Raw genomic sequence first — 15,123 nt, forward strand, 5'->3', positions numbered from 1 at the left:
AACCAATTTAAAATGCATTTCTATGAACAAAACAAAGAAATTCCAAATAGAGTTAAAAAACTTTATAAGACAAACTTGAAGCAGGTGATAATTATGCTAATTAAACCTCAGCAGGTAACTGCCCTTCAGTTTTCTTCTCTTCTCCTATAGCCAGAGAAATTGGTTCCTGAAAGCCCCCTAGTTCTGTGGCTTATGTAGTAATACCTCCCTTACAATGGGATATTGTGATGCATAATTTGCTAATGTTTGTAAATCACTTTAGGTCCTTGACTTAAAAGTGATATAGAGTGTATTTTGTGTGTGGTTTCCTTTTATGTGCATTTTGTTTGTTACTGAAGAAGGAACAGACTTTGCAGGTCACACTGTTAGCTGTTTTGGTTCTGCAATGTTAACAGGAGTGGAAAGCAACACAGAATAATTTGTCATAAATATTGGCAGGCATGATGGAATGCACCCAGGGTGTGGACCTGCTGATTAATAATTTGCCATTTTTATTTAGTCACTTTCCAAAGCAGACCACATTTGCCATTAAGATTCTATTTTTGGAAAGGAAATTTCAGTATAAAACAGAATGTAAATGGGAACCTCAGGGGGTCAGCACTTTTGAAAATCATTTATTTTTAGATTTGATTTATAAATTGCTTCCCAAGAGTGCGGAAATCAGTGTAAGTCACTGTCCTCTTTAATTTTAGGAATACAATGATTTACTTGAACATATCAGACCTGTACCCTCAAGGCTGTCACAATTACCATAGAATAAACAATATTTAAAGGGTGTTTTTGCAGATTAATTTAAAACAAGCCACATTATATAGTTGAGGGAGAATTTGCAGAATGTGCTTTGCATAGGAACCCTAATGCCTACGTAGAGCCTGGCCATCCATCTTCATTGACACAGACTACTGAAAAATGTTGAAAGCTTACCTCCTTATTGCTTCTGCAGCAACTGATTCTAATTTGAACTTGTGTTTTATAGCTTGAGACAATTGGATGGCAGCTTAACCTTCAGATGGCTCAGTCCACCCAAGCTAAACTGAAATCTCCTCAAGCTGTATTAGAACTTGGAATGAGCAATGAAGATTCAAAGGTAGGAAAGCCACTGCCTGGCAGAGTGAACTTAGGAATTTTTGTAAGTATTATTATTTTAAGGTTCTAAGACTATAACTAGCTCTACTGATGGTCATTAATCTCACAGCAGTGTTTACATTTTTTTTAAAGGTAATTTAATTTAAGCAACTGGAATTAATAAAGAATTGGCGTATTGTTATTTGCATTAAATAGGTTTTGGGGCTGAATGCCATATAAGCAGTTCTTTGTGCTGTGGGGTATGGTTACTGTATATGATGTACCTCATGATTGATGATGCTTAGATATTTTGCATATGGTTTTCCACTGCCTTCTATTTTATACTTTGTCAAAGTAGGGCTGAGATTTTATCAAATCATTATGCATGTGTTCTAAGACCACTGTACAGGTGTAAATGACAGTGGAGAGCCAGGGTCTTTACATTTTTAATCGTACAGCCTTATCTACCATGTGGTTTTTAGACATTGGTTTAGCTACACTGAGACAGCCACTGATGTAAACATACTGCACCGATGTAAACCTGGGGTTGTGTTGGTGGATCTTACTTCAGTTTGAAATGGACATGCTACGTCAATGGAAGCCACTTTTTACATTTATGTTGTATATTTTGCTACTGGTTTGAATTGATCCAATTGCATTGACTTATCCACAGTGGTGGGTAAACCTTAATATCGGCAAAGTCTGACTAATAGGGAAAGTAAATTTACAAAATCCCGAAGTAATACAAATAATGTTTGGTTTATGCTTGAATAGTAAGATCTACTGGTTTAGCATATTTTATGCTAGGATTATCTCATCTTGCCAGTGGAAAGTAACCTCTCCCCAACTTTTGTGGTCTCTACCTTAATCTGTGTTAGTGAAAAAGTAGATTTAAAAAAAAGGACAAAAAATTTAATTCAAGGGACCTGATTCTGCTCTCAGACCTACGTTAAACCACAATAACTCCACTAACTTAACATAAGAATGGCCATACTGGGTCAGACCAAAGGTCCATCCAGCCCAGTATCCTGTCTACTGACAGTGACCAATGCCAGGTGCCCCAAAGGGAATGAACCTAACAGGTAATGATCTAGCGATCTCTCTCCTGCCATCCATCTCCACCCTCTGACAAACAGAGGCTAGGGACACCATTCCTTACCCATCCTGGCTAATAGCCATTAATGTACTTAACCTCCATGAATTTATCCATTTCTGTTTTAAACCCTGTTATAGTCCTAGCCTTCACAACCTCCTCAGGCAAGATGTTCCACGGGTTGACTGTGCGCCGAGTGAAGAAGAACTTCCTTTTATTTGTTTTAAACCTGCTACCCATTAATTTCATTTGGTGGCCCCTAGTTCTTATATTATGGGAACAAGTAAATAACTTTTCCTTATTCACTTTCTCCACACCACTCATAATTTTATATACCTCTATCATATCCCCATTTAGTCTCCTCTTTTCCAAGCTGAAAAGTCCTAGCCTATTTAATCTCTCCTCTCATGGGACCCGTTCCAAACCCCTAATCATTTTAGTTGCCCTTTTCGGAACCTTTTCTAATGCCAGTATATCTTTTTTGAGATGAGGGGACCACATCTGTACACAGTATTCAAGATGTGGGCGTACCATGGATTTATATGAGGGCAATAAGATATTCTCTGTCTTATTCTCTATCCCTTTTTTAATGATTCCTAACATCCTGTTTGCTTTTTTGACTGCCACTGCACACTGCGTGGATGTCTTCAGAGAACTGTCCACGATGACTCCAAGATCTTTCTCCTGATTAGTTGTCGTTAAATTAGCCACCATCATAATGTATGTATAGTTGGGGTTATTTTTTCCAATGTGCATTACTTTACATTTATTCACATTAAACTTCATTTGCCATTTTGTTGCCCAATCACTTAGTTTGGTGAGATCTTTTTGAAGTTCTTCACAGTCTGCTTTGGTCTTAACTATCTTGAGCTGTTTAGTATCATCTGCAAACTTTGCAACTTCACAGTTTACCCCTTTCTCCAGATCATTTAGGAGTAGGTTGAATAGGATTGGTCCTAGGACTGACCCTTGGGGAACACCACTAGTTACCCCTCTCCATTCTGAAAATTTACCATTTATTCCTACCCTTTGTTCCCTGTCTTTTAACCAGTTCTCAATCCATGAAAGGATCTTCCCTCTTATCCCATGACAACTTAATTTACGTAAGAGCTTTTGGTGAGGGACCTTGTCAAAGGCTTTCTGGAAATCTAAGTACACTATATCCACTGGATCCCCTTTGTCCACATGTTTGTTGACCCCCTCAAAGAACTCTAATAGATTAGTAAGACATGATCTCCCTTTACAGAAACCATGTTGACTTTTGCGCAACAATTTATGTTCTTCTACGTGTCTGACAATTTTATACTTTACTGTTGTTTCAACTAATTTGCCCGCTACTGATGTTAGACTTACCAGTCTGTAATTGCCAGGATCACCTCTAGAGCCCTTCTTAAATATTGGCATTACCTTAGCTATCTTCCAGTCATTGGGTACAGAAGCTGATTTAAAGGACAGGTTACAAACCATAGTTAATAGTTCCACAATTTCACATTTGAGTTCTTTCAGAACTCTTGGGTGAATGCCATCTGGTCCCGGTGACTTGTTACTGTTAAGTTTCTCAATTAATTCCAAAACCACCTCTAGTGATACTTCAATCTGTGACAATTCCTCAGATTTGTCACCTACAAAAAATGGCTTAGGTTTGGGAATCTCCCTAACATCCTCAGCCATGAAGACTGAAGCAAAGAATTCATTTAGTTTCTCTGTGATGACTTTGTCTTTAAGTGCTCCTTTTGTATCTCGATTGTCCAGGGGCCCCACTGGTTGTTTAGCAGGCTTCTGATGTACTTAAAAAACATTTTGTTATTACCTTTTGAGGTTTTGGCTCGCTGTTCTTCAAACTCCTTTTTGGCTTTTCTTATTATATTTTTACATTTAATTTGGCAGTTTATGCTCCTTCCTATTTACCTCACTAGGATTTGACTTCCACTTTCTGAAAGATGCCTTTTTATCTCTCACTGCTTCTTTTACGTGGTTGCTAAGCCACGGTGGCTCTTTTTTAGTTCTTTTACTGTGTTTTTTAATTTGGGATATACATTTAAATTGAGCCTCTATTATGGTGTCTTTGAAAAGTGTCCATGCAGCTTGCAGGAATTTTTCACTCTAGTCACTGTACCTTTTAATTTCTGTTTAACTAACTGCCTCATTTTTGCATAGTTCCCCTTTCTGAAATTAAATGCCACAGTGTTGGGCTGTTGAAGTGTTCTTCCCACCACAAGAATGTTAAATGTTGTTATATTATGGTCACTATTTCCAAGCAGTCCTGTTATAGTTATCTCTTGGACCAGATCCTGTGCTCCACTCAGGACTAGATAGAGAGTTGCCTCTCCCCTTGTGGGTTCCTGAACCAGCTGCTCCAAGAAGCAGTCATTTAAAGTATCGAGAAATTGTGTGTCTGCATTTCGTCCTGAGGTGACCTGTACCCAGTCAATATGGGGATAATTGAAATCCCCCACTATTATTGAGTTCTTTATTTTGATGGCCTCTCTAATCTCCCTAAGCATTTTATCGTCACTATCACTGTCCTGGTCAGGTGGTCGACAATAGATCCCTACTGTTTTCTTATTAGAGCATGGAATTACTATCCATAGATATTCTATGGAACATGATTCATTTAAGATTTTTGTTTCATTTGATTCTACATTTTCTTTCACATATAGTGCCGCCCCCCCCCCCCAATGACCTGTTCTGTCCTTCCAATATATTTTGTACCCCGGAATGATTGAATAGAGTTACTCCTGACTGACACTGGAGTAAATAAGGAGACTTAGGCCCTTGGTCTTTTTGGTGCCTTAAACTGGTGCCTGTAACAGAGTTTTTTGTTGTTAGAAAAAACAATAGATTGCCTGAGGGTGAATTTTAAAAATCTTAATACAGAAAACAGATAGCATTTTGTATACAAGTTGTAATGAGCAACATATGTAAAATGCAGCTACAAAAAATGACTAAAAGAAAACACTGGAAAAACATGCACATGCTGCTATAAAGGAATATTCCCTCTTAATACATAGTTTCTCTTGAAGTTTTGTTGTAGTTTTGATAAGAGTAAGTAACCCTTTTAAAAAAAAAAAGTGAATTTATTAAGATTTCGTACATTATGGCAGAGAGACAGAATGGATCCTAATGCATCCAACCATGCTACCTTGAGCTATGGTTTGTCCTATATTAAAGTCACATGGGGTCAGGCTTGGTCATTACTTAGATGGGAGATCACTAAGTGAAATGCAGGTGCTGCAGGTACTTGTATTAGTGAATCAAGTGAAGATCTTTTTGAGGAGGTGCAGAACCAATGCATATGCTTTATTTTAGTGGAGCACTGTACTGTTGGATATGCTGATTTTTGGTTGAGATGTAAAACCAGGGTCATGTTTGTAGTTATTAAAGACCCCGTAGCACTTATCACAAGAATAGGGTGATAAGGCTGTGTCCTGGCCAAATTCAGACCTGCATAATTATATTCTCCTTGTTTAAATTCTTCCAGAAGAAACTGGATATTGTATTCTTTTTCACTTTTTGTCCTAAAACGTTTTGTAGCTAATGTTGTCAGCTGCAGGATTGCTCCGGGCTGGGACCAAAGGGTTCGGAGGGTGGGAGGGGGATCAGGGCTGGGGCAAGGGGGTGGGGCGCGGGGCGCGGGAGGGTGTCGGGGTGCAGGCTCTGAGCGGCGCTTACCTCAAGCAGCTCCTGGAAGTAGCGGCATGTCACCCCTCTGGTTCTTATGTGGAGGCAGGGCCAGGAATCTCTGCTCATTGCCCCGTTTGCAGGTGCCGCCCCCGCAGCTCCCATTGGCTGCAGTTCCCAGCCAATGGGAGCTGTGGAGCTGGCACTTGGGGAGGGGACAGCATGCGGAGTCCCTGGCTGCCCCTACACGTAGGAACCAGAGGACATGCTGCTGCTTCCAGGAGCCACGCAAAGCCACAGCAGCCAGGGAGCCTGCCTTAGCCCCGCTGTGCCGCCAACCGGACTTTTAACGGCCCAGTCAGCAGTGCTGACTGGAGCTGCCAGGGTCCCTTTTCAACGAGGTGTTCCGGTCGAAAACTGGACACCTTGCAACCCTAGATCCATTCCTTGTCACCCATTCCAAGCTTCTGGCAAACAGGCTAGGGACACCATCCCTGCCCATCCTAGCTAATAGCCATTGATGGACCTATCCTCCATGAATTTATCTAGTTCTTTTTTGAACCCTGCTATAGTCAACCTCCCAACTTAACTAGGTACCACCTCCTTCCTTATTCGCAACGTAAACTCACAAGCCCCAGTAGTCAGAGCTCCATACCACTCTGGGCAGCAGTGATACCGTGTCCAGCTCCAGTTTGTCCTTCTTGGGAGATTCCTCCCTACCACAGTACTCCTCCTGGCTCCTGTCCTGGGATGTCCCCCGTTGGCCGCTCTGTCCCTCCCAGGCTTTGGGTAGGTTCTCGTCTTTTTCACTCTGGGAGGTCCTGCTTGCTGCTGCCCTTCTGTCTGGAGCCCCAGACACACATTCTGTTGCTCTCCTGCTCTCTCCTTACACCTCCCCCTCAACAAACAAGCAAGCAAGCAAAAATAATAATTAAAAAAAAAAAGCACTCCCTCTTCCTGGAACAATTAGCAGTTCCCCCCTTAGTACAAAGATTTAAAAGGGCTATGCTCTCTAAACCCCAAAGGGGCTACACTTGTTTTTCTGGTACCATGGTGTACGTTTTCTTATCTTTGTTGTGGATACTATATTCCACTCCAGGATACCTTCTACCCTGTGTTAGGACACAGAACCAATGGCTCTTGCCTTTGAGAGGTATTTTATTCACTAATGCCAAAAGCTACATTTAGTTTTGCAGAGTATTGTGGAATATATATTACTTGACATAAGTGAGCAAAGTGAACAGAACTGTAGGAAAGACCTAATATAATTTGGTTAGCATATCTGCCCATATGCTGGGTATAATACGTTATTAATATAGCGTGCCTTACCCCTAACATACATGTATTGGCTAATAGTTAAGACTGTTAAAAGTGCATATGCAGATGTTCATATCTTTGCAGTGTTGTGCCCAGTATTTCCACCTGTGACGTGTAGGACCAAGTATATATGTGTGTGTGTGTGTGTGTGTGTGTGCGCGCAATTATATGCATGGACACACAGCAGTTGAGTAGAGGCCCAGCTGAAAGTTTTTGCCCTTGTGTTTAGTGGATTCATTTTGGCTTGTTTTGTAATCTGTATACAGTATTTTCAGGGTTTAAAATAGAGAATTCAGGCTCTAATTCTGGCTTTCATATATTTGGCGTTAGACAAGTCACTCAATTCCTTTGCATCAGTTTCCAGCTATAAAAATATAAAGACAAAATCCTTACCCATTGGGTTGGGTTGACATTAGATTCCTGTGGAACCAGTCTGCCTGTATGATGTAGCTGTTGAAACCTCAATCAATATATCTCAAAAGTGTTTTTTTCCCACCCAGCCTGGCCACATAGTGACATATTAGTATTTACCAATAGATCATGTGGCTTTTTTTTAATTCAAAAGACAGTTTATTTTGTTCAACCCACTGGCACACATTTCCTTTATAAACACAACTCGAGTTCCTAAACTCTCTGTTGATTCTTTCTTTTTATTGATGCAATCAGATGGAATTAGATGTTCTTGCAATTTCTACAAGCCTTGAATAACAACTCTGAAATTGGTGCTTAGTAGATGGAATGGTGCAACAACAAAAACATACAAATGCTGTAGTGTTTTGGACACTGAAATTTAGAAATCTGGCTTGACCTGAAGAATAACCGCAACTGGCTTGCGGCTTATTGATCACATAGGACACGTTTTAAGACAGAAAGGCACTCATCTACCTGATTCATAAAAGTGTTGAGGCTTAATTAGTTAATGTTTGTAAAGTACTTATCATCAAAGTTCTGTATATGAAAATGCTAAGTACTTATCTCAGCATCCTAAATGTTCTACAGCTTCTCATTTTCTCCCTAAACTTATACATAGAGGTAATTGCAGCTTCTTACACAGAATTTTGATATGCATCCCAGTTACTATTTCAAAATGGCTAATTGTTTATATATGCTATTTATCCTCCATGCTTGAAAGTAATGGCCTGTTGTTGCTCCATGAAGGAGAGAGATGGAAATGATTTACAGAAATTTCTTTCTAGATTAGCTCATTAGGGGGCAGTAGTGCTCTTTCACTTCATTACACTTCTCTGGCACTTGACTGTTTTTTGAAATAAAATTCAAAATCAATTGTGAAGTCAGTAGTTGTGGGAAATGCTAAGTGTTTACATTTCTAATCTGTATATAACAATAGAGTTCTGTTGCACCAGTTTACAAAATTAATGCCTATTAATCAAAAATATGCAGAGCAAAGTAAATGAAATTTCTTTATTTTCATTTTTGCTAATTGTACTAGTATAAGCACATTCATTTAGGTTTACTACAGCTAACTAAATTAAAGATCACTCAAACATGAGCTCCTTTGTCAGAATCTAACATTCAAAATTGGTACTTGATTTTCCTCTCTGGAGAAATAATTTTAAACCCTTGGATGTTTCTATGGTATTGTTCCACAGCTATGATTTAAAGTAGTTCAAAGGTGATCTGTGTTGAAGGGTACACAATACCTCAGATTAGTATTCCATGCAATAATTTTGGCAAGTATAAAGTGACTTTCAGAGTTATAATATTTAAAGTATTATACCAGAAAAAAATCCGAAGGAAATATTCTATTTGTATTATTAGTTGCAGAATCTTAATTGCCAAGGAAATATGCTGTCTAAAACTCTAAAATTAAACTAGGATTATCTGAATTTTGGTAAATTTGTATTCTCATTTGCTACAAGATTCATTGTTCACTTATCCTCAGTCCTTTTGTTTCGTCTGTCTTTTCCTGGGGAGCTGGTATGAAATCACCTTGACAACAAAAACATCATTTAGCTTATGGTAAATTGGATTGGAGTCTGATTACAGATGGTGCTTTATTTATGGAAAGGAAATTTTAACTTGGAGTCAAAGTGAGACCTGCTGATACATTTTGAGGATCGAAAATGTTAAATTATATTTCTAAATCTTAAACAAGGATCTAAAAAGGATTTCTTACATAGGTTTACTATAACATTTCTTAATCATAGTGCTGTTAAAAATGTCTTGTGTAATTTTAATTTTTTTTTCTTGTTAAAGAGACACTGAAAGAAATTTGTTTGGGAATAGTTTATTGGTTTTTAAAATGTTGCTACTTTTTCCCTACTGTAAATAGTTACCATTCTGACTTTTTTCAGAAATTGTAGAAAACTGATAATTTATCTAGGACCTAATGGGTATTACTGTCTTTATGGTTGAAGAGCCAGTTAATCAGTGGAAGGAATACAAGTTAATTCTTATTCCGATATCTGTGCTGCCAAGTATGATACTAGTTTGCAAACAAAGTAGTAATCAAAAGAAAGAGCCCTGAGGTGTAAAAATAAATAATCTAGACAAATGCATTTTCATAATAATTTATGTATGTAGAAAATGAGGTGATACAGTATTATTATACTTTCAGACTATGGCATCGGTTGTGCCTAAATTGCAGATGACAAATCTCCATAAACCATCTTGGCCTAATCTCTATAATAGCTCAAGATTATCCTCTGTATCCCCTGGGGCCATCTCAGACACTTGTGTTGTGAAGCTCATAGAAAAGTTTAAGAGATCTTCAGGATATCGCCTTAATGTTTGTACCGAGCGCTTCCCAAAGAGCGATGAGTGTGTTTGAGCTCCTGGAAGGGTTTAGAGGCCTGGTTGATCTGTCCCCCTCTTTACTCTCCAGGGATCATGGCTCCTTTCGTGCCATTGGCCATTCCTGCCACACCATTCCATTAGGAGCAGACAACACAAAATGGAAGAAAAGGACACATATGATTTATTGTGAGATTGGACATATATATTGCCTGAATTATACCTGAAAATCCTCATTTCCTATCTACCATTCTTCCATTTTGTATTCTGCTTAGTATTATTTTCTCCAAATATATTACCTTGTAGTTATCTAAATGAAATCTTATTCCACTGACTTCTTTTCTCCCCTTTCTTGTTGCTTTCCCCCCCTTCTCCATTTCACATACAACTTCTTTTTAACCTTTGGTTCTTTAGGTATTTCTTTATGTGGCCACATTGGGCTTCTATCTTTTTGCTCATATTTTTCTTTTCTACTAGAATTGCTATTTGTAGTGTTCATGTGATAATATCTGAGTATATTGCAGTTTTCAGGTATCCTGTTACTTCCCAAAACTTGTCACAGGTGATCCTGTCAGAGTTGCTAATATAATACGAAACAAAACTAACAAGATGCCAATTTTTTGTAAATACCCAATTTTTTCCTGACAGATCTTATTAAAATATAATTTTACCATAGTAGGTTTATGTTCATGCTTATGTCATATTTATCAGACAACTTTAATAACACCATTGACCTTTCTTAAGGAAAGATGATAGCATTAGAAATATTTTAAACAGATTTTCTTTAATTTCTTTAAAATCAATAAGCAGTCTTACTGTACTTGGCAGAAATGCAATGCATCATCACACAGGAACTATTTTAGATCTATAAAGGTCTAAAATTAGTATTTGGAGCAGACTTTTTTACTGACTGCCCAATGGCTCCCCCCATCCCTGATTTTAACAGAGTTTCTGCGAGTGTATGGACTTTGACAAGCTCAGATCCTGTCTACTTTTCTTATCTTCACAAAGTATCCTTTTTTTGTTCATTAGGTTCACCATTCTGGGCATTTCCTTCCATCTTTAACAGCAAGGCAGAGCAGACCAAGAGAAATAGTGCTTTCCTTCTCATTGAGCTGTGCTATCTGCTGACTTCAGCTGAAAATGTAGTTTCTGGTCTGCATGCCACCTAGGCAGAAATGACCTGCCGTCCAGTGCACTATGGATCTTTAAGGAAAAATGTACGAAACTTGATAAAGTTTCCCTTTTCATTCTTCCTCTGAAGGGGTTTTTTTCTGTAGCTTGGGCTTAACAGTTTGAAACAGTGGCCAGTGGTGATAGCCTTTGAAGCAAGGATGGCTCTTCTTTCCCCTTCAGAGAGTAAAGCAAGTGGGGTTCAGGTTCAGGAGGCAGGGCTGAACAAATCTAAGGCTGAGGTAACCTCCCATTCCTCTTAAGAGCCTGATGCTTCCACAGTTCTCAGGGATCAGGGCTTATCTGGATATTGTTTTCTCAAAAAGCCCTTAATAAGTGTAGTAGGACGAGAGCCTGAAACATAAGCCCTTGTATTAGAGGCCTGGTATGAGGCAGAACCTGTTCACAAAATTTGGCAAGAACAGGGCTAATATTGCAAAAATACATATTCTTAAGGAGTGCTAGTCACAGAGTGCTCACGCAAACATATGCCAATATCAAGTGGTACCAAAACATCCCGATATCAAGGATGATACAAAAATATTCCCCAAGGATAACAGGAACACACTGACCCACTCCTAAAAGATAAGGTCAGGATAACAATACGAATAAAGATGTTTTAATCAAACCAATATGTACAAGAATAAGTAATAACTAGCCACGTCAGGGGGAAGTAACTACAGTAACTATGTCAGAGGGGCAGTACTAACTTGTTTGTATCAGGGTATAAAAATGTATCTCAGAGGGAATATTTTTGTCTGGCCTAGGGAGGAATGGGAAGTCCTGCTGTCTGAGCTGGTCCATTGTTATGGGCACACATGTATGAGCAGTCCGGTAAAGTCTGTGGAATACTAGTACTGTGCTTCGTCAACAAGAAACCTGTCTGGGTGCCTTCGTCCCTCAATGGATCTTGTGGTCATTGGGTGGTTTGCTCGAGGTCTCCTGTGCCAGCTGTCTGCGCAGGGCTGGGGCGGCACACAGAGGGAACACACACATGCAGCCAAACATCTAACCACACTAAGAAGAGTAAATTGAGCTTCCAGCTCCTTCAAAAAGAGGGCAATTAAAACAGAAACCCCTTACTGTCAGATGTTGGAGGAGTTCTCATCAGGAGCAAACAGAATGCAAAGGTAAACTGCCCCCCACAGCCTGCACCCTACCCGTGCATTCTACCCTGGCCCTTTCCCTCCTAGATAGGAAGATAAATGCTCGTTTTCCTTAGAAAACGTGTTATAGTTTTGCCTCTGTAGTACAGAGGTGAATTGAGCGCTGTACATAATTTTTCCACTGTTAATTTCAGTAATTGGAAAAATAGTTGAATTACTTAGATTACATTAGTCAGTGATTCACTGTGTGGTGGTGATGTGTGGACAGAGTTAAACTTGTTCCTGGAAATTTAAGACTTTTAATGCTTAGTATCTCTAGATTTCCTGATTTTCAAATGTCCTGATATTTTTGAAATACCATGTTGTGATTGAAGGTGTGTATATATTTTAGCTTTTTCTTTCTTTTATAGTTTGAAAATTTTCCTCTTAGCTATGTGACAAAGCTCTGTCCTTGCCTCTGTGGGTCCCACGTTTCCTGGCAGATTTCACTAGCCTCAGAGGCTCACTGTGACCCTGCACGTAACCCTTCTCTCTCTAGAGATAAGGGTCACAGTCTGAGCTATTTTCATCATAAGCCAGCGAGGGAGGTGAGGAGAAGTTATCCTTCCTTGCACAGTCTCTGTTGTCTCCCAGTCTCAGTGATTAATCAGGGGCAAAGGTGGGGGGAGCCTGGGCCCACCCTCTACTCTGGGCTCCAGCCAAGGGACCCTAATAGTATCAGCTATGGTAGCTGACCTTTTAGAAACATGACATGTACAATTCCCTGGGCTACTCCCCCCACAGGAGCCCTCACTTCCTCAAGCTCCACTTCATCCTTACCTCAGGGCCTCCTTCCTTGTGCCTGATATGGTGTGTGCTACACAGCCTCTCCAACAGCACAACTTCCTCCCACAGCTCCTGACATGCACACCCACCTGACTAACTGGGAGGCTTTTAACTAGTTTCAGCCAGCCCCTGATTGGCTTCAGGTGTCCCAATCAACTTAGCCTTCTCCCTGCCTTCTGGAAAGTTCTTAATTGGCCCCAGGTGTCTTAATTGACCTGGAGCAGCTGCCATTTCACTTATCCTGGTACCAGGGATTTGTTTAGCCTGGAGCTAATATATCTGTCTCCCACTACTTTTCTATAGCCATCTGGCCTTGCCCCGTCACTGCTAATACTGTGGGCTTGACTCTGCAGTCTTTACTCTGGTAAAACTGCTATTAATTTCAAAATAAATTAATGGGAATTTTGTCTGGGAAAGGACTGCAGGATCGTGCTTTACATCCGAAACAAGACTCATTATAAATAACTTTTGAATCACGGGCAGCAATGTTCAACACACTCCAAGAACTGTGTTGCTGTATTAGTCTCAGAATAATATCTGGGCAGGTCAGGTTATTGCCCATGAGGTCTAGCTCCTGTGCGTTTTATTTTTTGGGGCAGCCTTTCAATCAGTTTCCAAACAAAATTACTGTTACCTTCATTCTAAATTAGTGGTATATTGCAGGCTTTTACTGAAAATTCCCTTTTATTCCTTCTTTTATGTTAGCCCATAAAACTTTTTTACTTGTCATTGATGATAACTCTAGGCAGTCTAATTTACTGTTATAGAAATTATATATTGTACTACTCTGTTATGAGGTTTTATGAAATTGCTAAAATGCTAATTCTATCTGGCTCCCATGGAAATTGATGGGAATTTTGCTGTTGATTTCAATAGAAACAGGATCTGGTGAACCAAAGTAATAGTTTCATAAGGAGCGAAAATGTAGTTCAGAATTAAATCAACATAGATAGTATTTTGAGAAGTCTTCATAAAAAAGTACAAGAAGTGTGTATTACTAAAAAAAAGCCCTCCCTTTCTCTCTCTCTCTCTCTCCAGTGTCAAAACTCACCAGTGGCTACATATTATCATATCGTGTGTACCGGAATAAAACTATGCTGTCAAGTGAAATCAAGATTCAGTTTCCAATTGTATGAGCAGTATGAAATGTAATAGAACTGGAAACCCAAATAGGTTTTTTTTGGTCATGTCAGCATATCAAGTTCTTTTAAATTCTGTTTGACATACCATATGCAGCATAATTGAGAATTGCTTCACCTTTAGAATCTAAATTAAATTTTAATGGTACTCTCACTATTCTATTTTCCTGTCGTATGCAAATTCTTGTTAACAGAAATGGGGTAGGTAAATACATGTATGTTGAGAGGTGAATTTACACTTTTTTTGCTGTTTTTATCTGTTTTTAATTATGCTTTCAATTTATAAAAAAGATGTTGCGCCCATTTACTAGTATTCATTCAGTGGTCTGAACCAATGCATGTATCTTGCCCCATTGATAATATTGGAGTAGGTAAAGCTAGTTTGGTAACAAGTGTTTAAATACTACTCCTCATTTTTTTCTTTGACCCATGATATTTTATCCTTGAATATTGGAGGCATGGGAATGGGGGTGCACAAGACCAGCAGCCATATTTGGAATGGGGAACAGAGCCTAAAAACTGCTTGCTGAGGGAGTTGAAAATTAGCTGCCTACTGAAACTGTGAGTGATAGGAGATGTAGAGCGGGGGAGGATAACTACTGACTAGCTGGTGCTGGCAACTTCTCAGGAACTGCACAGAGTGATGGGAGAGGAGGTTTTTGTCCCCAGCCTGGATCCATTGCCAGGAGCTCTTCCCCTCTCCCCGCCCCCTAATTCTCACCAGGACTTTAGCTTGCTTCCTCCCCTTGCCTGTCAATAATCATAGAATCATAGAATGTCAGGGTTGGAAGGGACCTCAGGAGGTCATCTAGTCCAACCCCCTGCTCAAAGCAGGACCAATGCCCAACTAAATCATCCCAGCCAGGGCTTTGTTAATCCTGACCTTAAAAACTCAAAGGAAGGAGATACCTCCCTAGGTAACACATTCCAGTGCTTCACCAACCTCCTAGTGAAAAAGTTTTTACTAATATCCAACCTAAACCTCCCCCACTGCAACTTGAGACCATTACACCATAATACCTTTCTCTGT

General features: G+C 39.5%; 1 protein-coding gene across 7 annotated transcripts in view; it reads left to right on the plus strand.

Annotated features, from left to right (window-relative positions):
- The window catches only part of COMMD10 (COMM domain containing 10), a 158,872-nt gene that overhangs the window by 33,167 nt on the left and 110,582 nt on the right, over positions 1 to 15,123 (plus strand). For 5 of the 7 annotated variants that reach the window (XM_074952998.1, XM_074953000.1, XM_074953002.1 and 2 more), the window contains exon 5: positions 977 to 1,087. In XM_074952998.1, coding sequence (XP_074809099.1) covers positions 977 to 1,087 — 111 coding nt within the window. Of the gene's footprint in view, positions 1 to 976; positions 1,130 to 15,123 lie in introns of all 7 variants that reach the window. The other 2 variants (XM_074953001.1, XM_074953004.1) reach the window with 1 other exon arrangement.

This window comes from Natator depressus, chromosome 5 (genome assembly GCF_965152275.1).
Source record: "Natator depressus isolate rNatDep1 chromosome 5, rNatDep2.hap1, whole genome shotgun sequence".
NCBI classification, from domain to species: Eukaryota; Metazoa; Chordata; order Testudines; family Cheloniidae; genus Natator; species Natator depressus.